The 26,976-nt window shown below is 40.7% G+C and overlaps 1 protein-coding gene across 4 annotated transcripts in view; it reads left to right on the top strand.

The window, feature by feature from the left end:
• osbpl10b (oxysterol binding protein-like 10b) overlaps positions 1-26,976 on the top strand; it is a 256,531-nt gene that overhangs the window by 73,673 nt on the left and 155,882 nt on the right. For all 4 annotated transcript variants that reach the window (XR_011955038.1, XM_072560690.1, XM_072560692.1 and 1 more), the window contains 2 exons: positions 2,579-2,658; positions 7,469-7,660. Coding sequence is in view for 3 of the 4 variants with exons in the window: in XM_072560690.1 (XP_072416791.1) it covers positions 2,579-2,658; positions 7,469-7,660 (272 nt within the window). In the remaining variant the exon portion in view is untranslated. The remainder of the gene's footprint in view (positions 1-2,578; positions 2,659-7,468; positions 7,661-26,976) is intronic.

Genomic DNA, 26,976 nt, shown 5'->3' with positions numbered 1-26,976 from the left:
TAATCTGATGAAGTGTGGTAAATATTCATCTGTGAACATGGGATTAAAATTTTTAATCCATGCAAATCTTCAGGAGGCATTCTAAGGCTTTACGTATGTATCGGTTGGGCTGAACTTGAATAGGCTATTCACTATTTGATTTCTGAAACAAAGTCATGCTGGATCTGAAATGTTAATTCTTTCTCTCTGCACAGATCCTGCTGTACCTACTGAATTTCTCCAGCACTTTGCATTTATTTCTGCTCCTCCATGGCTTGATCTCATTATTATCTCAAATCTGCATTCCTGCCACTTCCTAATAATCCATAATCATTCTTTGCCCCTCCAAATGCATATAAACCTTAACTTACAGAATCATTTCTAACAACTTGCCCAATATCGAAGTGAGACTCTCAAGTCTGTGGTTCTTGACTTCTCTTAATATCCCTTCTTAAACTAAGCCATGACATCTCCAGTCTTTTGGTACCTCACGTATTTTTGCAAGAAGTCCTGCAGCTTCCTCCCTAATTTCCCACAAAGTGCTGTGATACACAAGATCAAGTCCCAGACATTTATCCATCTTTGCTTTCTAAGACCTCTAGCTCTTTTCTGAAATATAAACAGCTTTCAAAGCATCAATATTTATTTCTGAGTTCTTTAGTCTCTATTTCTTTCTCCACAGTAAAAAAAAATCTGATGTGAGGTATTCATTTAATATCTGTCTCATCTTTGGAAGTTTGACACAGGAGAACCTTTCTGATGTTTAAGTAGCCCTAATCCCTAGTTGTTCTCTTGCTGTTAATGTACTTGTAGAATCTTTTTGGATTATCCTTTGGATTAACCTTATTTGCCAAGGCTATTTCATATCATAGTCATAGAGATATACAGTGTGGAAACAGACCTTTTGGTCCAACTTGTCCATGCCAACCAACTATCCTAAATTAATCTAGTCCCATTTGTTAGCATTTGTCCCAGATCCCTCTTAACCTTTCCTATTCCTACAACCATCCAAATTCCTTTTAAATGTTGTTAATTGGACTAGTCTTCACCACTTCCTCTGGCAGCTCATTCCATACACCCACCACCTTCTGTGTGAAAAGGTTGCCCCTTGGGTCCCTTTTAAATCTTTCCCCTCTCACCTTAAACCTACACCCTCTCTAGTGTTGGACACTCCCACCCCAGAGAAAAGACTTCGGCCATTCACCCTATCTATGCGCCTCATGCGTTAGCTCGGTTGGCTCTCTTTGGCTTCCTGATTTCCCTCTTAGGAATGCCCCATACTCTCTCAAATATTGCTGAAGAGATTCATTTGAACACAGTTGTTTATACCTAATACATGATGCTTTTTATTCTTGACTGGAACCTCAGTATCTTTATTGATCCATTGTTCACTAATGCTACTAACCTTACCTTTCATTCCAACTGGACGTAATGATTCTGAACTCTTGTTATCACACCTTTGAATGCTTCCTGCCTGTCAGGCGTCCCTTTGTTTCCCTTATTTCTGTTTGGTTTACATTTGTTCCAAACGTGTTCAGTTTTGACCCCAATTCCATGCTTGTATTGGAAAGGATGAAGAAAAGAACGCGGGTACCATTCCTTGTGAAATGAAAATAAGATGGATACTTGAGGGAACTTGATACCACCGTTGTGGTATCCACCATTGCAGATGCTGAAAATCTGACATTAAAGCAGAAAGTGCTGACAATTCTCAAAGGTCAGCTAGGATTTATGGAGAGAGAAACACAGCTAACATTTAGGTTGCAGACATTTTGTTTTTATTTTGTATTAAATCAGAGTAACTTAAACTTTATAGGCTAGAAAGAAAGAGAAAGGATGACCCTTTTCAATGCTTGACTATATAAGTATTAAAGGATGCATTAATTAGGAGTTTACCACGATTATAACCCACTCTTTTAAAAAATATGCTGAAAGTGGTAATGCCAAATTTGATGAGAGTTATAAGGAAAACTTTTAAGTTGTGAATAGTCATAGAGATTTACAGCATGGAAACAGACCCTTTGGTCCATGCCGACCAGATATCCTAAATTAATCTAGTCCTATTTGCCAGCACGTGGCCCATATCTCTCAACCTTTCCTACTCATGTACCCATCTAGGTGCCTTTTAAATGCTGTAATAGTACCAGCCTCCCCTTCCTCTGGCAGTTCATTCCATACGTGCACCGCCTCTGTGTGGAAAAAGTTGCCCCTTAGGTACCTTTTAAATCTTTCCTCCTCACCCTAAACCTGTGACCTATTTGCAATAATTTTACAAAAATAATTCTGGGTATAATTAGATGACTGTTATTGTACTATATCAATTAGTATTGTTACACCAAATAGTTGGTCCCTTACTTATTCTGCTAAATTTGAGAAATGAATCATACTGCATGGACTTTTTGGTTTTAGATAAATCAGATGTGAGGTAACTTTGCAAATCTGCTTATATTGCTTACTTTCAGTTATGTTACTTGTCCTGTTTAATTTTTAGTAAATGTGATTTTTTAAAAATTCTGTTTCCTTAAACCCATTTATTTTAAAAATGAGAGACCATGTGTCTATCCTTTATGAAGATGTATGTCTGCTTTCTCCTCTGCAGCGGGGGATGCTAAAGAGCGACTCTATTGGGTGAACCAGCTTCAGGCTTCTGCCAAGCACCACACAGAAAATAATACTAAGGTAAAAGGTTACAAAATTGAAGTATTAATTGCTATACTACAGTGTAGAATTAAATGTACATTGATAACAAGTACAGCCATAACAGTCCTATATTTCAAGAATGTTTGCTTTATAAATTGCTAATTCTTTTATAGTTAAAGGATATCTCATGTAGATTGATGTTGTTTGTGATCAAAGTTTTTTAAAAAAAACAAGCCACATGAGCTGCAACATAGAATACAACTTGGATCCACCTTCAATCTTGTACTTAATTGTTGGTTCATAGTTCTTAAAATATGTACTAGTGAAACAAAAAGAGCCCTAAGGGACAACTTTTTCATGCAAAGGGTGGTACATGTATGGAATGAGTTGCCAGAGGGAGTGGTGGAGACTAGCACAATTGCAACATTTAAAAGGCATCTTGATTGTTCTATGAATACGAAGGGTTTGGAGGGATATGGGCCAGGTGGGACTAGATTGGGTTGGGATATCTGGTTGACATGGACAAGTTGGACAGAAGGGTCTGTTTCTGTACTGTACATCTCTATGAAATGTTACAAGATCTATCGGTGTAATTTTAAAAAAAACTGAGCACTTGTATTATTTCAGAACTACGAAGGACAATTTACCAGTAGAAATATGAGATTCACTTTAATATTTAGTTACTTTTAAGTTCTCTTAAATGTTTCCACTCACTTAAATCAAACAGGCAAGACATACATTAAAGATTTCCCTTTTTGACAAGAGACCAGTATTTTATATCTAGTATCTTAGGTTATAAAACTGTAATAGTTAGGTCTTTAGCAATGCAAAAATAACCAAGACTTATAAACCTGAATAATAATGGTTAATTCTTTGCATCCTTCAAAACAATTACATTATAGAGTGTAAAAGTTAATATTAACAGTTTTCTGTTGTTGGCCAAAGTGTACAATTATTGATCCAAAGTAATCTTTGTGGATAACATTTGTACCTGATAATACGAATCTCATTTTTGGAGTGACATTTTTCATTTCTACCCTGGCAAATTTAGCTTGATGCTGAGGGGGTAACTTGGAGTGAAGTACCATGGACATTTGCTCATATTTAGTAGAATGGATTAGCTTTGTCAGATGTAGTAGTAGGGAGGAAACTGAGGGATATTCTTTTGGCAATTGAATGTTGGTCGAGAACCTGACTAAAAGCATTTAAATTTGTGTGGAGGTTTTGACTAGTGGGTGTTGTGTGCCTCCTGTGTCATTACTTTAGTTATCCTCCCTTGTGCTGTTTTTCTTGTTTGTTCAAAAAAAGCCAAGATAAAAGAATATTCCGACTTGGAAACCCATTGTCTAATAAGTGAATAGAACCCATGCGGCAAAAGGCTAGATTATTTAAAAAAAAATCTTTAATAAATTTTGTAATTACTTGCAGCATCCTTTTTAGATGTGCTTTTCCCCTTCAGCACCTAGCAACATTGGCTGCGGGTTATGCAATTTTGTTAATGTTAGCTGATCACTTAGGAAATACAAAGTTGTTGTTTTCAGGCACTATTACAGTTTCATTGATCCCATCGCTGGCCACAGTCTCATGCAGAACCTGACTGTTGGCAACTTAAGCATTTGATCCGAATTTAAACTTTTGGCTCAGGGTCCTCTTCATCACTCGCACTGTTTACATCTGGCTTCATAACATTGCCAATCCTTTTTCCATCTTAGCTTCTCTGGTTGAAATATTAGCTGGATGTTTGTCATCTTGAAAATAGAACCGAGAGAATTATATGCTGAATTATTGTGGTGCTGCTGTAGATTGCCTCATGTCATATAAGCTTTAGAAACTTAATTCATGTTTAATGTGTGTTAAGGTAAAAATTACAAAAACTGAAACCTTTGAAAGCAATTTCTTCTTTTTAAGGCCATGTGGTAAATTTGCTTATCTTGGATTATGGTTTGCCTCTGGCTGTCATAACGCCCTCCACAACACTGTGCATCTCCGTAACTCTTTTCCATCATTGCTTTATCTTTGGTTGCTAAGGCTTCATTTTATTGAAAAAGTAATATCAACTAGGAGGACCACTAGATCACCATGTCTACTCTGCCGTTTTGTAAAATCTTTGTGTTTACCATCCTCCAGTCCCACTTCCCTTCCACTTTGCTGTTTTGAGTTAAGAGTATCCTTTGGAAATAAAATCTGTGGCTTTATCCAATCTCATTTTGACTTCGTAGCAATTGTTCTGAAGGACATACATTCAAAATGCAATGTAAATGGCATTTTTGAGAGTACAAGTTTATTATGGTGATTAAATGAATCTAAAGATATATTTCCAATCATTTGAGACGTACGTGCCACCTATCAAATTATACTCAGCTTCTCTCTCTATCATACTCGCCCTCACTCCCCCTCTCGGCCTGTGCATCCCCTTTACTCAGTGTGCGTCCCCCTCGCCCTCGCCTTTGTGCGCCCCCTCACCCCAGTTGCCACCAATACTGAAAGTTCATGACCCACAATCCATGTTGGTCTGATTTATGACTCTGTGGAGAGGAGCTTAAGTCTTTGAAATTGAGAGTGAGGGACCAGAGTGCAATATCCTGAACAAAGGCTGACACCAGAGCTAATTCACCACATGCCTGAAAACAGAATGTTAGCCTTGAAATATCTACTGTATTTTTTTCTTAGGAGGAACAGCGAGAACAGGATTTTTTTTTAAAGAAGAGCAAGGGCTGAAGTTTCCCTTAGTGTTTCCAAAGTTCTAACCTTATTGGATTTTTTATTTGAAATGTTATCAGCTCTCTAAACATCCCCTGGGAACAAGGAAAAGGAAGGGACCAGCTTCCATGCTGCTTATCTGCATACATTTCGCTGTGCATGAAGCCTGACATCAGTGGTATGGAAGTACTATGAGTATGAAGGACCGAAAAGCAGAGTATTTGTACAACAGTGACAGGATCAGACAGAGTCATCAAGGATTTACAACAGGCTTGCCAAATGTTGTTTTTGAGTTTTGGAATGCAATGAGAAACCTTTCAGCCAGACAGTGGTGAGCCTATGAAATTCTCTGCCATAGATTATGGAATATTTTCAGGAAGGAGTGTGATGTTGTTTTTGGGGCAGAAAGGATCATTACTAGAATTGATAAGGGGGAAGCCAGTGGATGCGGTTAATTGAGAGGGAACTGATTGCAGACAGGATCAAAGAATAGGGACAAATGGTCTTTTTTTGAGTGGCAGCCAGTGCCTTGTGGGTTACTGCAGGCATCACTGACGTTTAGAAGAATGAAGGACAAAACAGGGTAAACGCAGGAGGATGTTTCCAATAACTGCAGCCTCCAGAAGCAGGGGTCACAGCTTAAGGGCATGATTAAAATCTCTTTTCACCGAGACCATGATGAGCCTATCAAATTCTGTGCCACAGAAAGTGGTTGAGGTCAGGTCATTGAATGTTTTTAGGAAGGAGAGAGATGTTGTTCTTGAGGTTAAAGGAATCAACAGATAAAGGAGAGAAGGCAGATAAAGCTTAGAGTTGGATGATCAGCCATGATCATAATGGCTTACTCCTTTTTCTGTTTCCAAGGGCCTGAATTAGCTGATATTGCCTGTGTACAGTTCTGAGCTTCAGAATTGGCATGAGAAAAGATCAGAAGAGTTTCCTATTTCTTATTGCATCCCAACATTTGCTAGTGTGAAGTTTGTGCATGTTTATGCATTGTCAAATAGCAATTGAGTGGGAGCTTACAGAATCCTAAACATTGACACATTAGGCCTGTTGTATCTATGCTTGATGGGAATGAACTACTTTGCCTAATCCCACTTTCCAAATCTTGATCTGTCAAACGGTTCTACATGATCTAGCCTCTGGTGTTGAAAAGTGCATTTTTAAAGAAATTTTGGCATCAATTATGCCAACTTCTTGCACTTCAGTGTAATAGTGTTACTGGCCATATAAGCTCATGGAAATGAGTTCCAAATGGAATCATAGGGATGTATAGCACAGAAACAGACCCTTCGATCCAATTCATCCATGCTGACCAGGTATCCTAACCTAATCTAGTCCCATTTGCTAGCACTCAGTCCATATCCCTCTAAACTCTTTCTATTTGTATACCCATCCAGATGCCTTTTAAATGGTGCAATTGTACTAGCCTCCATTACTTCCTCTAGCAGCTCATTCCATGTACATACCATCCTCTGCGTGAAAAGTTGCCCCTTAGATCTCTTTTGTATCTTTCCCCCCTCACCCTAAACTTATGCTCACCAGTTCTGGACTCCCCCCATCCCAGAAAAAAGACCTTGTCTGTTTATCCTCTCCATGCCCCTCATGATTTTATAAACCTCTTTAAGGTCACCCCTCAGCCTCCGACACACCAGGGAAAACACCCCCAGCCTATTCAACCTCTCCCTATAGCTCAAATCTTTCAACCCTGGCAACATCCTTGTAAATCTTTTCTGAACCCTTTCAAGTTTCACAACATCTTTCAGATAGGAAGGAGACCAGAATTGCGCACAATATTCCAAAAGTGGCCTGTCGCATGAAATGAGTTTGGTTTATCTTGGTTTGGACTGCCCTTGAGAGATTTGGGATTATCTAGAAATTAGACAGTGATGCCTTTTGTAAACTTTGTTAGGAGTGCTGAGGAAGTGTTACTATGTATCTGATTTATTAATGTTAGGTTTGTCTTGGCAATGTATGATAGGATAGTATTGGGGGAGGGGGGGGTTTATTCTCTTTAACATTTGCTCTGGGAGTGATTGTGCATCTACAGTGGGATGTTGGCTGGCATAGTTTGTTTGAGATTTAATGCAGAGTTAATTTGATTCGATAAATTGTTTATTTATAAATTTGTTTTTATTTATTTTAGACTACTCCTTCAATAAGAGCTAGAAGTTTATCTTTACTTCCTCCTGGGATATCGAACCCAGCAACTCATGGTAGCCAGAAGCACCTGACACACAGTGGGCCAGGAATTATCACTATCACCCATCACAAGTCTCCCGCAACCAGCCGACGTGCAAAGAATCAGTGTCCAGGCCGTCTTTTAGATGTTAAAGAGGTAAGTTTGAGAACTACCATAGAATGAAGAAGGTTAGGATATTTGGGATATCGTAGATCATTTAGATGGAACATGTTTGCTTTTTATTTGTAGCCTGGAATATCTGCATTAGTGTTCCTCTGTGTAGTGTTCATTTTCAACAGCTTCATCTGTGACGTTCTGTCCAATATGAAAGTCAGACATGCATTATTCAGTACTATTCACTACTCCTCAGACTGTGCCTGCATGCAATAAGGCTCGCATCAGCTTGGGCTGATGAGTGGTAAGCAGTGTGCATGCTGCATAAATGCCAGACAATGGTCATTGCTCACAAGAAAATCTAATGGTTTGCCCTTGACATTCAGTGGCATTATCACAGGTGATTCCTCAATGGTTAACATCCTGAGAGTTACTGCTGACCAGAAACTGATCTGGATCTTGTATACAAATAACTTCTGCTACAAGAATAGGTCAAAGGCTGGGAAGGCTACAGTGAATAGCTCACGTCCTGAGAAATATCTATGATCCGTAAAGTAGAAGACAGGATTATGATGGCATATTAGGAGAAAGTGAGGACTGCAGATGCTGGACATCAGAGTCGAGAGTGTGGTGCTGGAAAAGTACAGCAGACCAGGCAGCATCCGAGGAGCAGGAGAATCGACGTTTCAAGCATAAGCCCCTCATCATGAATGAGGCTTGTGGGCCAGGGGGCTGAAAGATAAATGTCTCCTCTACATCGAGGCGACAGGACACCAATTTGCGGATCATTTCAGTGACCATCTCTGGAACACTCGCACCAACCAACCCCACCACGCCATGGCTGAACACTTCAACTCCCCCTCCCATTCCTTCAAGGACATACAAGTCCTGGGCTACCTCCATCACTAAGCCCTATCTACCCGACACCAGGAGGAAGAACGCCTAATTGTCCGCCTTGGGACCCTGCAACCACAGGAGATTAATATGGATTTCACCAGTTTCCTCATTTCCCCTCCCCCCACATTATCCCAGTCCCAAGCCTCCAACTCGACACTGTCGTCTTGACCTGTCCATCATCTTTCCCATCTATCTGGTCCACCCTCCTCTCTGACCTATCACCACCTCCTCCACCTTCATCTACCTATTGCAATGTCAGCTACCCAAGCCCCACACCAGTCCCATTTATCTTTCAGCTCCCTGGCCCACAAGCCTCATTGCTGATGAAGGGCTTATGCCCGAAACATCGGTTCTCTTGCTCCTCGGATGCTGCCTGGCCTGCTGTGCTTTTCCAGCACCACACTGTTGACTACGAAGGCATGTTGTCCACTTGCCTGGCTGAGTACACCTCTAGTGACATCCAACAAGCTTGACATTATCCAGGGCAAAGCAGCCTGGTTGATTAGAGATGATTTCAATCTTCAAGTAGGGAAAGTCGAACTGGCAGGAAGTAGCCATGAAGAAGAATTCCTAGTGCGTGTACAGGACATTTTCCAATAACAACACATTGTGGATCCAACTAAGGATCAGGTTTTAGTGAGTTTTGTAGCTCAGGTTGAAGTTCTGGATGTAGGTTTGCTCACTGAGCTGGAAGGTTCATTTCCAGACATTTCATCACCCGACTAGGTAACATCTTCAATAGGCCTCTGGGTGAAGCACTGTTGATAATTGCTGGTTTCTATTTATGTGTTTTGTGTTTCTTTAGGTTGGTGATGTCATTTCCTGTGGTGATGTCATTTCCCATTATTTTTCTCAGGGGGTGGTAGATGGGGTCTAACTTGATGTGTTTGTTACAAACAAATCACAGGAAATGACATCGCCAACCCAAACACATAAATAGAAAGTAGGAGTTATCAAGAGTGCTAATTATATGTTTGGGTTTCTTTGGGTTGGTGATGTCATTTCCTGTGATTTGTTTGTAACAAACACATCAAGTTAGATCCCATCTCCCACACCCTGAGAAAGAACACAAAATGACATCACCACAGGAAATTATATCACCAACCCAAACATACAAATAGAAAGCAAGAATAATCAACAGTGCTTCACCTGGAAGCCCGCTGAAGATATTACCTAGTAGGGTGACAAAACGTCTGGAAATTAACCTTCCAGTTCAGCGAGCAAACCTACATCCACAAGAATCAGGTTCTTTTGGATCTGGTAATGTGTAATGAGGCAGCTTTATTACATGATCTCAGACTAAAAACATCTCTCTAGAAAAAAGTCATAATATGGTATAATAATTTAGCACTCATTTTGAGTGAAAAACGTGGGCTACAAACAACTGTGTCAAACATTAAAATGAGTACTTACAAACGAATGAGTGTTAGCTGGATGGACTCAGTTTATCAGCAAAAGGGGTTGAGGAACAATGGCAAATGTTATGAAAATAGTTCGACAACTCCCAAATAAGACGGTTCTCAGTGAAAAAGGACTCTAAGATGGGATAAGCCGTCCGCTATTAACCAGGCAAATGAAAGATAGCATTAAATTGAAAGAAAAAAAAACAACGTGGCAAAGGTTAGTGGTAAACCAGAGGATTGGGGTAATTTTAAAAACAAACAAATGACAACCCAAAAAAATCAATTATGAAGGTAAACTTGCAAGTAATATTAAGACAGGCAGTAAGAGCTTCTTGAAACATATGAAAAGGAAGAAAGAGGCCAAAATAATGTTGATTTTGGTTATTCATTTATAGGATGTACACATCAGCATTTACTGCCTATCCATTGAGGAGGTGTTGATAAGCTATTACATTGTCGACAGTATTTTAATGTATTATGCGATAGTCAGTGCTACTAGAGAAAGATCTCTGGGATTTTGTAGACAGTAACGTGGATAACTTTATAAGTCAGTATAGTGGGCGACTTGTAGATCATTTTGCAGGCAGTGTTCCCATATCCCAAATGCCTGTGTTTATCTGGGCAATGGAGGTCATGAGTTTTAAGATATTGTCAAAGCAACATTGGCAAGTTGCTACAGTGTATCTTGTTGATGGTACACACCTCTCTCACAGTGCGCTGGTGGTGGAGGAAGTGAACGCTTCAAGCTGTGAATGGGATGGCCTTTTTTGCATGGCCTCATTATCTGATTAATCTGTCTTACAGTATAGTTACTGTTAGGATGATATAGACTACTCTCACCATTGCAATCTTTTCCTTGTTATTTCTTCTTCCAACCAATATGAATTCTTCAACTCCTGCTCCAAAATTATTTCTTGCTATCATAGTTGTTCCTTCCCACGTTAATAACACTGCACCACCACTCTTTCCTTCCTGTCTGCCCTTTGGCAAAGTCACATATCCCTAAATATTTGGTTTCCTAGGGTGTGGGAGTTAAAAACTAGGTGGCATATTTTTAAGTTGAGAGGAGGATGTTTTAAAAAGAACTCAAGGGGCCAGCCTGTTTGTTAAAGTAGAGCTGTTATTGTGTGGAATGAACTGCAGAGGAAGTAATGGATGCAGGTACACTTACAACATTTCTAAACTACTTTATCCAGCGTGGTTATGATTTTGAAAATTTCTCTCAAATCTTCTCTTAGCCCTGTCTTCTCCAAGGAAAGATGTCCCAGCTTCTCCAATTTATCTTCATAGCTGTCTCTAGTGTCAACGAGTTGTCTCTGTCAACATAGTGTGAGTAGCACATGGTTCCTGAGTAAAGGTGCAAAATATTCATTGAATAGCGCAGCCGTGCAACCTGCTTCAGTTCATTAATCCTATTTTGCTCCCCAAAATGGCTAAATTTATTATGCAATGAGCACTGCTCCCCAAATTCTCCCCACTGACACTTGATCCTTTTGGTCCATTTTGGTCTCAAGAACCAGATCTGGTGCTGTACTTTCAGTTGGACTAGACAAGTACTGCTGTGGAAGACCCACTTGAATGTAATCTAGGAGCCCTCACTGCTTGTTAATTTCACATTATCCAAGTCTATATATGGATAATTTAAGATTTACATTATAGCACAATGATGTTTTCATCTCCTCTTGTGGGTTTGCAGGTTTGTTCCTCTACATCCTTCCTAATAGTTCATGGTCTATAGATTACACTGAGTAACAATGTAGTCGCACCCTTTTTGTTCTTGGTTCTACCCTTTGCCCTTTGAACTCTCTAGGGCATTATCTTGCTGAATCACGACAGTAGGCTCCTTAACTAAATTTTCTGGCAAGTCCCAAAATTCTGACTGCAGGACCACAGCACCCATTCTACCAAAGTCATTGGTACTGACCTGAACCATGACCTCTGGCTTTCTCCCTTTTCCTTAACCTAAGTCACTGAAGTCACAGGGCCTGAAATATTGATTCTATTTTCTCTGCACTGATGTTGCCAGACCTGCTGAGTTTCTCCAAAACTTTGTTTTTGTTTTCTGCTTTCCAGCATTTACAGTTCTTTGGGAATTTTTTTCCATTTAGTGAAATATTTTACCTTTTCACCTAACCAATGAATCCTCTATCTCTGTCTACTGCTCCCCCACTCATCTTCGTTCCCACCTGTATGGTGTGTCACCTTTGCCATGAGCTGAGCGCTTGCTGTGAGGAATTATTGTCTTTTATCAGTATGCAGAATTGAAAACTGGTTACCTGCCTGGTTCTCATGGACTGCCTGGATGCACCATGGTACCTTCAAAGCTGGCACCTCAAGCTTATGCAATCAGCAAAACTTTCTGCAGAAGTGTTTATCTCAGTCACATAGAGAATCTATGACTCACCATATGCCACAGGTTGTTAACAGGACCTACTCATAAAGTAATCAGTATCTGAGACAGTGAGAGGAACTGCATCTGGTGTCAAAACACACCAGGAGAAGCTACAGAAAAAAGAAAGGGCTACATTCCACGACTTAAAAGGAGAGGGATGTAGTGATTGGAATGAGGTCATGATTGGGGTTGTTTACCTGGACCATTCAGGGAGACCTGACTGCCAGTTATAAACAAATAGGAGTTTTGAGGGCGGCACGGAGTTTGCACATTCTCCTCCATGTCTGCGTAGGTTTCCTCCCTCAATCCTAAAATATGCAGGTTAAGTGAATTTGCCATGCTAAAGGGTAAATGTAGAGTAATAAGATAGGGGAGAAGGGCTGGGTGGGATATTCTTTGGAGGATCGGTGTGGACTTGTTGGACCTGTTTCTGATTCTAAGATCTAAAAGCTCCTTTACCTCCCTTTTCTAACTTCCCCACTCAACAAGTAATATCTTGCAATAAGCCTCTTCTTATCTCATTTCCCCCTTCAGAATCAGTTGCCAGCTTGATATCTCTTTCTAAGAGAAATGAAAATGTGGTAATCAGAGCAACTTTGATGTTGTATTGCCATTGGTTATCCTTGCCCATCAACATTGTAAACTATCATTTTCTTTTGTGTACTGTATATAATTTTTAAAAAATTTGTCTAAATTTCCACTTTTGCTACCAATGGGGTAAACTATGACCAACAAAGTAGACTTTAAAATTTACTCTGGTGTCGTATGCTGAGTCAATATTGAACATAGAACATTACAACGCAGTACAGGCCCTTCGGCCTTCGATGTTGCGCCGATCTGCGGAACCAATCTGAAGCCCATCTAACCTACACTATTCCATTCTCACCCATATGTTTATCCAATGACCATTTAAATGCCCTTAAAGTTGGTGAGTCTAATACTGTTGCAGGCAGGGCATTCCACACCCTTTCTACACTCTCAGCAAATAAATTGTCCTATATCTATCACCCCTCAATTTAAAGCTATGGTCCCTTGTACTAGCCATCACCATCCAAGGAAAAAGGCTCTCCCTATCCATCCTATCTAACCCTCTGATTATCTTATGTCTCATTTAAGTCACCTCCCAACCTTCTTTTCTGTAATGAAAGCAGCTTTACTTTCCTCAGCTTTCCTCATAAGACCTTCCCTCCATGCCAGACAACATCCACATAAATCTCCTATGAACTCTTCCAGTGCTTCCAAATCCTCCTTGTAATGTGGTGATCAGAACTGTACACAATACTCCAAGTGTAGCCGCACCAGAGTTTTATACAGCTGCAGCATGATCTGATGGCTCCAAAACTCAATCCCTCTACTAAACCACCATATGCCTCCTTAACAACCCTATCAACCTGGGTGGCAACTTTGAGGGATCTATGTACGTGGACACCAAGATCTCTCTGCTCATCTACACTGCCAAGAATCTTATCAATAGTCCAGTCCTCTTTTTATTTCTGTTGCTCCTTCCAAAGTGAATCACCTCCTACTTATCCGCACTAAACTCCATTTGCCACCCCTCAGCCCAGCTCTGCAGCTTAACTAAGTGCCTTGGTAGCCTGCAATATCCTTTGGTCAATCCACAACTTCACCAACCTTTAGTGTCATCTGAAAATTTACTAACCCATCCTTCTATGCCCTCATCCAGGTCATTTATAAAAATGGCAAACAGCACTGGCCCCAAAACAGGTTCTTGTGGTACCCCATGAGTAATTGAACTCCAGCATAAACATTTCCCATCAACCACCACACTGTCTTCTTTCAGCTAGCCAATTTCAGATCCAAACTGCTAAATCACCTTCTATCCTCGTGCCTCCGTATTTTGTGCAATAGTCTACCGTGGGGAACCTTATCAAGCACTTTACTGAAATCCATATATATCATATCAACTGCTTTACCCTCATCGACCTGTTTGGTCACCTTCTCAAAGGACCCAAGGTTTGAGAGACATGACCTACCTTTCAGAAAACCACGTTGACTATCCCTAATGAACTTAATCATCTAGAGAGGAATATAAATCCTATCTCTTAAACCTTTTCCAGTACTTTACCCACAACCAAAGTAAGGCTCACTGGTCTATAATTACCAGCGTTGTCTCTACTCCCCTTCTTGAACAAGGGAACAACATTTGCAATCCTCCAGTCTTCTGGCACTATTCCTGTAGACAATGATGACATAAAGATCAAATTCAAAGGTTCTGCAATCTCTCTGGCTTCCCAGAGAATCCTAGGATAAATCCCATCTGGCCCAGGGGGCTTAGCAATTCTGGAAAGTGCGAAAATAGCTAACACCTCCTGAACCTCAATCCCAACTAGTCTAGACCCTCTCTCTCAGTATTTTCCTTGACAACATTGCCTTTTTCTAGTGTGAATACTAACCAAAAAAAATCATTTAGTGCTTCTCCTATCTCCTCTGACTATACACACAACTTCCCACTGCTGTCCTTGATTGATCCTCATCTTACTTGAGTCATTCTTTTATTCCTGATATATCTGTAGAAAGCTTTAGGGTTTTCCTTGATCCTATCAGTCAATGCCTTCTCATGTCCCCTCCTGGCTCTTCTTAGCTCTCTCTTTAGGTTCTTCCTGGCTAGTTTTAACTCTCTAGTGCCCTAACTGAGCCTTCACGTCTCATCCTAACATAAGCCTCCTTCTTCCACTTGACAAGAGATTCAATTTTTCAGTAAACCACCTCTCTCTCACTCGGCCACTTCCTGCCTGACAGGTACATATATGTCAAGGACACGCAGTAGCTGTTCCTTGAATAAGCTCCACATTTCAATTGTGCCCATTCCCTGCAGTTTCCTTCCCCATTCTATGCATCATAAATCTTGCCTAATCGCATCATAATTGCCTTTATCGCCAACTGTAACTATTGTCCTGCGGTATTATACCTATCCCTTTATATTGCTAAAGTAAACATAACCAAATTGTGGTCACTATCACCAAAGTGCTCACCTACCTCCAAATCTAACGCCTGGCTGGGTTCATTACCCAGTACCAAATCTAATGTGGCCTCGCCCCTTGTTGGCCTGCCGACATTGTCAGGAAACCCTCCTACACACACTGGACAAAAACTGACCCATCTGAAGTACTCGAACTGTAGTATTTCCAATTTGGAAAGTTAAAATTCCCCCATAACAACTCCCCTGTTACACTCGCTCCTAACCAGAATCATGTTTGATATCTTTTCCTTTACATCTCTGGAACTATTCGGAGGCCTATAGAAAACTCCCCAGCAGAGTGATCTCTCCTTTCCGGTTTCTAATCTCAGCCCATACTACTTCAGTAGACGAGTCCTCAAACGTCCTTTCTGCCACCCTTGACGAGCAATGCCACACCTCCCCCTCTTTTATCACCTTCCCTGTTCTTACTGAAACATCTAAATACCAGAACCTGCAACAACTATTCCTGTCCCTGCTCTATTCATGTCTCCGAAATAGCTACAACATCAAAATCCCAGGTACCAACCATACTGCAAGTTCACCCACCTTATTCCGGATGCTCCTGGCATTGGAGTAGACACACTTCAGACCACCTTCCTGCTTTCCAGTGCACTCTTGCGACCTTGAAACATTATTTATGATCTTACTACTTTTAACCTCCTGGACACTGGAATTACAATTTAGGTTCCCATCCCCCTGCTGAATTAGCATATATTGTGTGCTCCGTGGCCCCAATCTCAATTGACGTCACCTATGAAGCATTCTTTATGACTCTGGATAAAGATTTATTGTCATACTTAACCATACAGATCAGTTTTAGTAACTGTCATCTGCTGGGTGTGGGGGCTCAGTTGCTGATTACATACCAGACAGAAGTGAATTGATTTCTAGATATTACAAATATGAAGGATTTGGGGATAGTGCAGAAAATGGTATAAAGGTAGAAAATCATGATCTGGTTCTCTGTCAGGTGAGATGACTTATCACTTGAGGACAAGTTCAGGATTGGCTCTGAAAGCCACACCTGCCATATGATATATTGACGTGGATGTTGCAACAATGTGATGTGCAGCCTTGAAAACTACTGCTTCAGAGATCAGTGTCCAGTTTTGCAGTGACAACAGACAAGATTCATAACCTCTGTATGAACGTTGTAATTATTTTTCAAAAACATTCATCTAATTAAATGAGTGCACAATAATCTGGTTCAGATTGGCAGGGAATGCTAAGTAAGCAAAGCTAAAAACGACTACATGATAAATGGGTAAGTTCTGTAAGTTGAGACAACGTGATTTGTTTCAATCACCGGCATTATTTGGAACCCCGTGGCTATTGTCTCGCTATTCCTAAGCTTATCAAGATAAAGCAGTGTTCAGGTTGACAAATTATATACAAACTAAAATAGGGAAGAATGCTTAGATCAAAACAAAGGATGAAGAAAATAGCGAATATGCAAATGAGAGTTGGGAGAACTCAGCCATTTGGCCCCTTGAGCTTGCTGTGCTATTCAGTAAGATTGTGGCTGATTTATGCCATATACTGGCCTACCCTGGCTTATCAAGAACCTATCTACCTCTGCATTAAAATATTCAAGGTCTGTGCTTCCACTGCTCTTCGGAAAAAAAAGTTTCAATTATTCATGACTGTCAGTGAGAAAATGTTTTTCCTCCTCTCTGAAATGATAACCCTTTATTTTTGGACAGTGACCCTGTATTTAAGATTCTCCCACCAAAGAAAAGATCCTTTCCACATGCAATCTATCAAAACCTCTCCAAATTTTTTTTGTTTCAATCAAGTCACTTCTTGTATCTAATGGAATTAGAATGTAAAGCCCAGTTTGACCGTCCTTTCCTTATAAGACGACTCAGACCTTTCCACATATTAGTCCAGTAAACCTTCTTTAAATTACTTTCAACCTGTTTGGTCTCCTACTGAAGGAAGGATGCAGTCTGGTATACAGCGCTCTAGATGTGGATCCATTGATTCCCTATTTAACTGAAGCATCATCTCCTTATTTGTGAGTTCAATTCTCCTTGTGCTGGAAAGTAAAATTCTATTCTCGTCTGTTGTATGCACATATTAACCTTTTGGTACTTGGACATTTAGATTCCTCTGAATCTCTGAGCTGTACGTTCTCTCACTATTTCAATAATACTTTTTTATTTTCCTGCCCAATTATCGATTTCACACTTTATCACATTTAATTCCTTTTATTAGGTCTTTATCCATTCACTCAATCTATCTACATCCCTTTTGTAGGCTCATGTCCTATATTTGTATTACTGGCAAATTTGCCAATCATATTTTCAGTCCCTTATTCCAAGTCATTTATACAAATTGTAAAAAAAATGAGGCAACAATACTCATGATGTGGCACACACCCATGACATTATGTCAATCAGAAAATGATTCATTTATTACCCTGGGAAAAAGACCTTGGCTATTCACCCTATCCATGCCCCTCATGATTTTATAAACTTTATAAGGCCACCCTCAACCTCAAAGAAAAAAGCCCCAGCCTATTTATCCTCTCCCTATAGCACAAATCCCTCAACTCCAGCCGCACCCTTTTTTAAACTTTTCTGCACCCTTCTAAGTTTAATAACATCTTTCCTATAGCAGGGAGACCAGAACTGAACACATATTCCAAAGGTGACCTAACCAATGTCCTGTACAGCTGCAACATGATATTCTCACTCCTATGCTCTGCACTGACAAATAAAGGCAAGTCTACCAAACACTGCCTTCACTAACCTTGTCTATCAAGTCAGGAGTGTGATGGGATACTCCCCACTTGCTGGGATAGGTGCAGCTCCAACAGCACTCAAAGCTTGACACAATCCAGGACAAAGCGGCCTCCTTAATTGGCACCAAACCCACAAGCATCCACTCCCTCCATCACTGATATTCAATGGCAGTAGTGATTACTGTTAACAAGACATGCTGCAGAATTTCACCAAAGACAGCACCTTCCATCTTGAACACCACCACTTGCAAGTTTCTCTCCAAGTCACTCACCATGTTGACTTGGAAATAAGTCACTGATCCTGCAGCTGGGTCAACATACTTGAATTCCCTCTCTCAGGGCTTTGTGGGTCTACCTACAGCACGTGGACTGCACCAGTTCAAAAGGCAGCTCACCATCTTCTCAAGGGCAGCCAAAGGCCTGCACTAAATGCTGGCCAGCCAGTGATGCTCACGTTCCATGAGTGAATAAAAAAAGGATGGACCACAGGTTACTTTAAACTTTTCATATAATTGTTTTGGAAAAGAGATGTGTTTTGTTCTCTGAATATTCTTTAGGACTTGTACTTGTTCCCCGAATGTTTGCACTTGTCTCCAAACACAGATGTGAAGTTAATGCAGGTGAAATGCAAATACAGTTGTTTAAAATTTCATCTGTATCATTGTGTGTTTGCAACTTATAAAAGACCAAACAGTTTTTCTATCTGTGCCCAAGAATAATTTTTATATGCACTGCAACATCTTTGCACACATTAAGAAATTTTGGTTCTATTGAATTGTGATAGAATTTCAGGGATTGAAATTAGTATTTGCATGAGCTCCCTGCCATTTACAGGCTATACATTGAGTTACTTGATCAATTAAATTCAGTCCAGAAATTTAAAGGAAATGCCATTTTCTAGCCGAGTAATCATTATTTTCTTACATAGGGTGTCACAGTAGTGTCAGCAAATGTGACATGATCAAGCTTACGTTGATATATTACAACTTTTAGGTCAAAAGAAAACTTTTTCTAAGATTGAAGGAGACAGCTCCTGGATTACCAATTTTATCTGGTTGTTCAGGACAATTTAAGGATTTCAGTGTTACAAACTAGCATTTAGCGATACACTTTTCTAGTTCTTGTGGAACTTGGTATAATTTAACAAATAAGGAAGAATGCTAGATGACTAAGCCTATTTTGTTTTAAATGTATCTGCACGTTCTAGAAAACAATTAGATAAGAGTCACCAGAGATGAGACTAATATGTCTCCTGTATTCATAAAAGAAGTTAGAATAAGTTTGAGAACTATAAACCAGCCAGCATACCCTTGACAGCAAAGATAGAACATAGAACAATACAGCACAGAACAGGCTCTTGGGCCCACGATGTTGTGCCAAACATTTGTCCTGGCTTAAGCACCTATCCATGTACCTATCCAATTGCCGCTTAAAGGTCACCAATGATTCTGACTCTGCCACTCCCACAGGTAGCGCATTCCATGCCCCCACCACACTCGAACCTACCCCTGACATCCCCCCCCCCCCCCCATACCTTCCACCCTTCACCTTAAATTTATGTCCCCTTGTAACACACTGTCCCTGGGGAAAAAGTCTCTGAATGTCTACTCTATCTATTCCCCTGATCATCTTATAAACCTCTATCAAGTCGCCCCTCATCCTTCCCCGTTCCAACGAGAAAAGGCCTAGCGCACTCAACCCATCCTTGTACGACCTATTCTCCATTCTAGGCAACATCCTGGTAAATCTCCTCTGCACCCTCTCCAAAGCTTCCACATTTTTCCTAAAGTGAGGCACCAGAAATGCACACAGTACTCCAAATGTGGCCTTACCAAGGTCCTGTACACCTGCAACGTCACTTCACGACTCTTGAATTCAATCCCTCTGCTAATGAACGCTAATACACCATAGGCTGCCTTACAAGCTCTATCCACCTGAGTGGCAACTTTCAAAGATCTATGAACATAGACCCCAAGATCCCTCTGCTCCTCCACTTTACTAAGAACCTTACCGTTAACCCTGTATTCTGCATTCTTATTTGTCCTTCCAAAATGGATAACCTCACACTTGACAGGTTTGAACTCCATCTGCCACTCAGCCCAGCTCTGCATCATATTTAAGTCCCATTGCAGCCGACAACAGCCCTCCTCACTATCCACAACTCCTCCAATCTTCGTATCGTTTGCAAATTTACTGACCCACCCTTCGACTCCCTCTTCCAAGTCATTAATAAATATTACAAACAGCAGAGGACCCAGAACTGATCCCTGCGGAACTCCTTGTAACTGAGATCTTTAATTAAACTTGTAATCGAAAAGCATATAGAAATTTAATCAAAATTTTAATCAACCTTAATTAACATGCGTTTCAATAAGGAAAGTGAAGCTTGACCAGCCTTATTGTGGGTTTTTTTTAAGAACTACTAGGGTAGACCATGGTAGTTTAGTAAATATAGTACAATATATTGGATTTTCAAGCAGCCTGCAATAAGGTGCAGTATACTGGCTAAGGTTAAAATGTGTGGAGCTGGGGTCAAATAGCAAAACTTTTATAACTGATGACAAACAAAGCAGAGAATAAGTTAGATTGGGAAAAAGATACAATATCACGGTGGCTCAGTGGTTAGCACTTCTGCCTCGCAAACCAGAGACCTGGGTTCGATTTCTGCTTCTGGCAACTGCCTGTGTGGAGTTTGCACGTTCTCCCTGTGTCTGTGGGGATTCCTCCAGGTTCTCTGGTTTCCTCCCACAATCCAAAGGTGTGTGCAGGTCTGGTGAATTGACCATGCTAAATTGCTTACAGTGTTAGTTGCATTCGTCAGGGATAAGTAGTTGCGTTAGTCAGGGATAAGTAATAGGGTAGGGGAATGCGTCTGAATGGGTTATTCTTCGGAGGAGCAATGTGGACTTGTTGGGCCATACTGTAGAGAATCTAATCTAATCTAACCTAATCATGTTGCACACTATTTGATATAAGTATTTGTTAATATCAGAGGTAGTTAAACAAGTGATTGAGGTTATTGATTATTTAATTTGGTAGATGTATTGGTGGAACAGGTGGGGCTGATGTATGGAAGAAGTATAAGACTAAGTAATTAATAAATACATCCACAAAAGTATCTTGTTTGGATCCAAATTGACTTTGGTAAGAGAGGATGATTGCCTAAATGTGAAGATTGGAAACAAAGGGTTCCTTTCGGACAAAATATAATTGGAGTTGCTTGAGAAAAGAGTAGCTGAAACCAGGTGGAAAATATTGGAATATGCAAACATACTAATGTTTTTGAAGCTGACACTAAAGGATCGATGGAAAAGTAAAGTGAATATGTGGACAATGGGGTCTGTCTTTACCAAGAAAAAGACAGTTTTGCTTCCGATTAGAAATGAGGTCAGACATAAAATATTCAGAGGAAAAAGGCTCCACAGTTCAACACTGAGGAAGTTTGAGAAATTTTATTGAAATTTATGAACAAAATGCATGATCAGATATTCAACAGAAGAATATATAATAGATTTTAACAGAATATATACAATGTTGCACAAGTTCCACTTTGGGATTCCTCATTCAGTGCTTGTCTTTAAATTGGACTATATTTGGAGGTAGAAAGATGACTAGGAAAAATGCAAAATAATATGGAGTGCATTGTCACCCATGCCAATAACATGTCTTCAGTAAGTTTTTGTCTTCCCCTCATTCCCACGCATCTTAATGTCCACTGTGTCTGTAGCTGCTTGGCAGTGGAGCCTATTGGCCCTTAAGTTTGGTCGGGTGACCCTTGGGGCACTTGTGTCTGGATGAACCAGGCATGCCAGACAGGTGGGTCCAGCCATCTCTTGAGTGTTGAGTGGAAACTTCTGAGGGGACCGTTTTGTGATTCTTCCTCCAGCTGGGTGCCTTCTGGCACAGCCCTGTTGTCTTGTGAGAACAGGCCACCTGCATTGCATGCCTGGTTCCATGCCAACTTATCATCGTGCCTTTAGTCTTCAGGACCAATGGCTGGGATGCAGCTGTGTGCCTCTCCAGCAAACTGAGAATGCTGGATGTGGCTCTCCAGCAAATCCGTGTTGGTAACCGGATGGTCACGTGACTCACTCCACAGCTACAGTTTCTGGGGAATAAGGTCCATTACATCCCACATACCTGTCTGCCACTTTTGTTTCTCCCTGTGTGTGTGGACAAAGTCCCTGATTGCTGGTGATAGAAGGTCTTCTTCCTGAGTCTGAGTAGGTATTTCATCTCTGACAGTCCTATGAACACCATTGTTCTGGAGTGTTTTTTTTCCTTGACCAATTATGAAGCTGTCACAGTGAGATGCTCACAATATTGTGGTCTCTCACATTTTAGGCTTAATATTCCCACCAAGGTATCACTACCTAAGCTGGTGGGGTGCATTGCTTCCTTTATGATCTTGGTATTTTTGTCCTCCTGAGATCAAGCAGATGGTTTCAGGCGGAGTCAGCTGTTTTGCCATATAGTGGTGTATGTGCTGGCAGTCATTGCATCACAAAAGATAGTAAAGGCATTGTGGTCAGTGGTTAGAAGTGGTGTGCAATGGGTGACACTGACAGTGGGAGGCCTGTGTGCAATGGGTGACACTGATGTAAGAGTTGCAGCGCAATGCATAGTGATTCTTTGATCAGGGAGAGTGACATTTCAGCATTAAGCAATACGGAGAGAGTGGCGTTGAAATGCCTAGCAGCCATGAATGAATGGTGGAGCGGACTCAATGGGCTAAATGGCCTTACTTCCACTCCTATATCTTATGATCTTATTTCTGCAGGTGCAATTTCCTTCTGTGAAGGTCAAACTTCTCCTTTTGTATGGGATGATGCGCCTATTGTTGAGCACCCCTGCACCTTTTACAAGTGATCTTTTCCTGTAACGAGAGGTAGAATTGAATGATATGAAAGTGGGTGGCACAGCTGTTAATTCTGGAGCAGGTGTTCAAGAAGGATGGGTTGCACCTGAACTGGAGGGGGAACCAATATCTTGGTGGCCAGGTTTGCTAGTGCTACAAGGGAGGGTTTGAACTAGAATAGCAGGTCATTCTGCAATGATGTGACAGTTGTGTTCCTCTGCAACCCCATACTATCGAAAATCGCGCTGTAGAAAACTTATAGAAAATAATTATTCTTCAGTAGAAAATTTGCGCTTTCCAAACAGCATCCGCAATTCATCAATGACTTTATAGCCAATTTGTATTAACAAAAATGTGTGTTATACCAGAACAACCTGTATTTCAATGAAAGAGGACTGACAGGTAAGGCCTGTGAACTCAGGACATGAATAGGTACATGGGACTGGGATATTCTAGCTATTACAGAAACATAGTTAAGGGTGGGACAGGACTGGCAGCTTAATGTGCCAGAGTATAGGTACTTTAGATGGGACAGAGGTGGTGGAAACGTGGAGGGGGCACAATGACATTTCTGGTTAAGGTGAGTACCACAGCAGTAGTCAGAGATGAAGTAACTGAAGGATTATCCAATGAGGCTTTTCAGGTGGAGCTAAGAAATAAGGGGTTGGTGATATTATTGGGATGGTACCATTGGCCCCACAAAGTCAATGGAAGGAGCAATAAGATCGTCATAGGGCATTTTAATTTTCCTGACATAGACTGGGACTGCTATAATGCTAATGGCTTAAATAGGGTGGAATTTGTGCCTTCAGGAAAGTTTCCTTAGGCAGTATAGAGATGGTTCTACTCCAGAAGAGGCAAACTCTACCTTTTCTTGGGAATCAGGACAGGTGACTGAGATGACAATGGGGGAGCACTTTGGTACCAGTGACCATAGTTTTAGTCATTTTAAAATAGTTATTGAGAGGGGCAAAACTGGTCCACAGGTTCAAGTTCTAAATTGGGGCGAGGTGATTTTTGATGGAATTAGACAGGAGATGTAGGGGCTGATTGGACTAGTTTATTTGCAGGTAAAAGTACTTCTGGCAAGTGGGAGGCCTTTAAAAGTGAGAGCTCAAGTTCAACGTCGATATGTTCCTGTGAGAGTGAAGGACAAGGTTGGCACGAATAGGGAACCCTAGGTGATGAGATATTTGAGGCTTTGAGAAAAAAGGAGGCATGGTTCAAGGACAGGCAGCTGGGATTGGGAGATAAAGGAGTTTACTGAAGAAGGAAATCAGCAGGATGAAAAAGGGGCATGCGATGGCCTTGACTGAGAAGATTAAGGTGAATCCAAAGAGGTTCTTTAAGTATAATTAAAGAAAAAAGAATAACTAGAAAGAGAATAGGACCCCTCAAGAACCATAGTGCACATGTATGTGTGGAACTGCAGGAGATGGGTGAGGTCCTCAATTAATATAACTGTGTTTACTGTGGGGAAAGATGTGAAGACTTGGGAACTTGGAGAGGTTATTGGTGATATCTTAGGGACAGTCCATATCACAATAGAGGAGGTGTTGGACATAATACAATGTTTGGAGGTCCACAAATCTTCTGGTCCTGGATAGTGAATGTTGTGTCCTTATTCAAGAAGGGCTGCAAAGAAAATCCTTGGAACTACAGATTGTAAGTCTAATATCTCTGGTAGGTAAGTTACTTGAGAAGATTCTGAGAGATAAGATAGACATGCATGTGGAAAAACCGGGTTTGATTAGGTGTAGTCAGCATTACTTTGTGCGTGGGAGATCGTGCCTTTCCAATTTGTTAGAGTTCTTTGAAGTGACCATGAAGGTTGACAAGGGCAAGACGTTAGACTAGTCTCCATGGATTTCGGTAAGGCCTTTGATAAGGTTCAACGTGGTAGGCTGCTCTGGAAGATTAGGTCACATGGAATCCAGGCAAATTGAATACAAATTGGCTTGATGGTAGGAAGCAGAGGGTAATAGTGGAAGGATGCTTGTCAGACTGGAGGCCTGTGACTAGAGGAGTGCCTTGGGTCGGCGCTAGGCCCATTACTATTTGTTATCTTTAATCAGTGATTTGGATGAGAACGTACGAGGCTTGATTAGGCAGTATCATGGACAGTGAGGAAATTGCAGCAGGACCTTGATCAGTTGGGGAAGTGGGCTGAGAAAATGGAGTTTAATATAGATAGGTTTGAAGTCATGCTTTTTGGAAAATAAAATCAAGGCAGAAGTTTCATGATGAATGGTAGGGCCTTCAGGAGTGTATTCGAACAGAGGGATCTTTGGAGTTCAGGTGCACAGTTCTCTGAAAGTGACGTGACAGCTCGACAGGGCAGTGAAGTAGGCTTTTGGCATATTGGCCTTCATTCGCCTGGACAAAGAGTATAAAAATTGAGAAGTTATGTTGTGGTTGTACAGTGTGTTCATGAGTCTACACTTGGAGTGTTATGTTCAATTTTGGTCACCTTGGCACAAGAAGGATGTCATTTAAACTGGAACGAGTCCAAAAGAAATTTCCAAGGATGTTGCTCTGAGTCAACAGTCTGAGTTAAAGGGGGAGATTGGACAAACTAGGACTTCTTTCTTTTGAGCTTAGGAGACTGAGAGGGGATCTTATAGAAGTGTACAAGATCGTGAGAGACATGGAAAGGGTGAATGCACTCAGTCTTTTTCCCAGGGTTGGGGAATTGAGGACTAGAGGGTATATCAGTTGAAGATAAGAGGGGAAAGAATAAAAGGGAACCTAAGGGACAACCATTTTTTACAGAGGATGGTACACATATGGAATGAGCTGCAAGCAGAAGTGGTTGCGGCATGTACATTAACAACATTTAAAAGGCATTTGGACTAATACATGGATAGGAAAGATTTAGAAGCATATGAGCCAACTGCAAGGAAATGGGGTTAGCGTGGATGGGCATTTTGGTCGGCATGGACTGATTTGGGCCAAAGGGCCTGTCTCTGTTTTGTAGGACTCTATGAATCTATGACAGTGTTAATGGTGGGCGGGTGGGGGAAGGAAAATTTTTGTCATTGTGATTCAGTACCTGGATAGGGTGAGTAGAGATTGTAGTTTGACCAGAACAAGGATTATAGAACAATCTGAATACCTTATGATTTGAAACCCTTACGATTGAGAGTGGCTATAAAAAATTGGAAGATCTGTTGATGAAGGATGCCAAAGAAAAAGAGCTGAGGAGTTGTAAAGAATTTGGTCTACACTTGATGTACAGAATCTAGGACAGCCAGACTTATCATTGAGATAGATGTGGACAGAAAAATGGTCCCTAATGTGACATAAGGCTAATGTCAATGTTGGCTCAGGGTTTTGAAGAAAAACCTGATAATTAAGATGTTAGAGTGGGTTTCCATACTTCAGGAAAAGTGACATTGACGATCTCCTTAGCTGTTTTAGCAACATATTATTGAGACTTTAACTCATTTGTTATGCCTCATTGGGGTAGAATGTTGGAAATAAGTTCCACAATTCTAGAGTTGTCACAAATTCTAAAGATTTTAAAATTAGACAAAATTCCCCAATTTACCTGACATCCAGATCCAGTTTTGTGCTTTACAAAAATGGATGTTTATTACAAGTAAATAGACAAACAATTATGAGCTATCAGCATCATTGAAACTCCAATTCTCTTAAATTTCCCTTTAAACACACACATGCACACACACAAAATAGGAGCAGCAGTGGGGCTGTTCTATCCTTTTGAGCCTGTTCTGTTATTCACTGTTATTATGGCTGCTAATCCAATTTAATACACTTTTATTTTCCTGCTTTCTCTCCATTCCTTCTGATTCCTTTAGTCCTATAGACTATATCTGTCATCTTGAAAATATTCAGTATTTTGGTCTCAATCTCTTTCTGTGGCAGAGAATTCCAATAGTGCACCACTCTCTGGACTTCTCAGTCCTAATTGGCCGAGACTGTGACCCCTGGTTCTGGACTCTTCAATCATTGGTAACATATTTTCCATGTTTAACATGTCGAGTCTTGTTAAGATTTGATAGATTTCTATGAGATCGCCTCCTTGTTCTTTGGAACTTCAACGAATATTGTTATCTCTC

The sequence above is a fragment of the Chiloscyllium punctatum genome, chromosome 41 (genome assembly GCF_047496795.1).
Source record: "Chiloscyllium punctatum isolate Juve2018m chromosome 41, sChiPun1.3, whole genome shotgun sequence".
Classification (NCBI taxonomy): Eukaryota; Metazoa; Chordata; class Chondrichthyes; order Orectolobiformes; family Hemiscylliidae; genus Chiloscyllium; species Chiloscyllium punctatum.
This window is presented reverse-complemented; position numbering and strand designations above follow the sequence as displayed.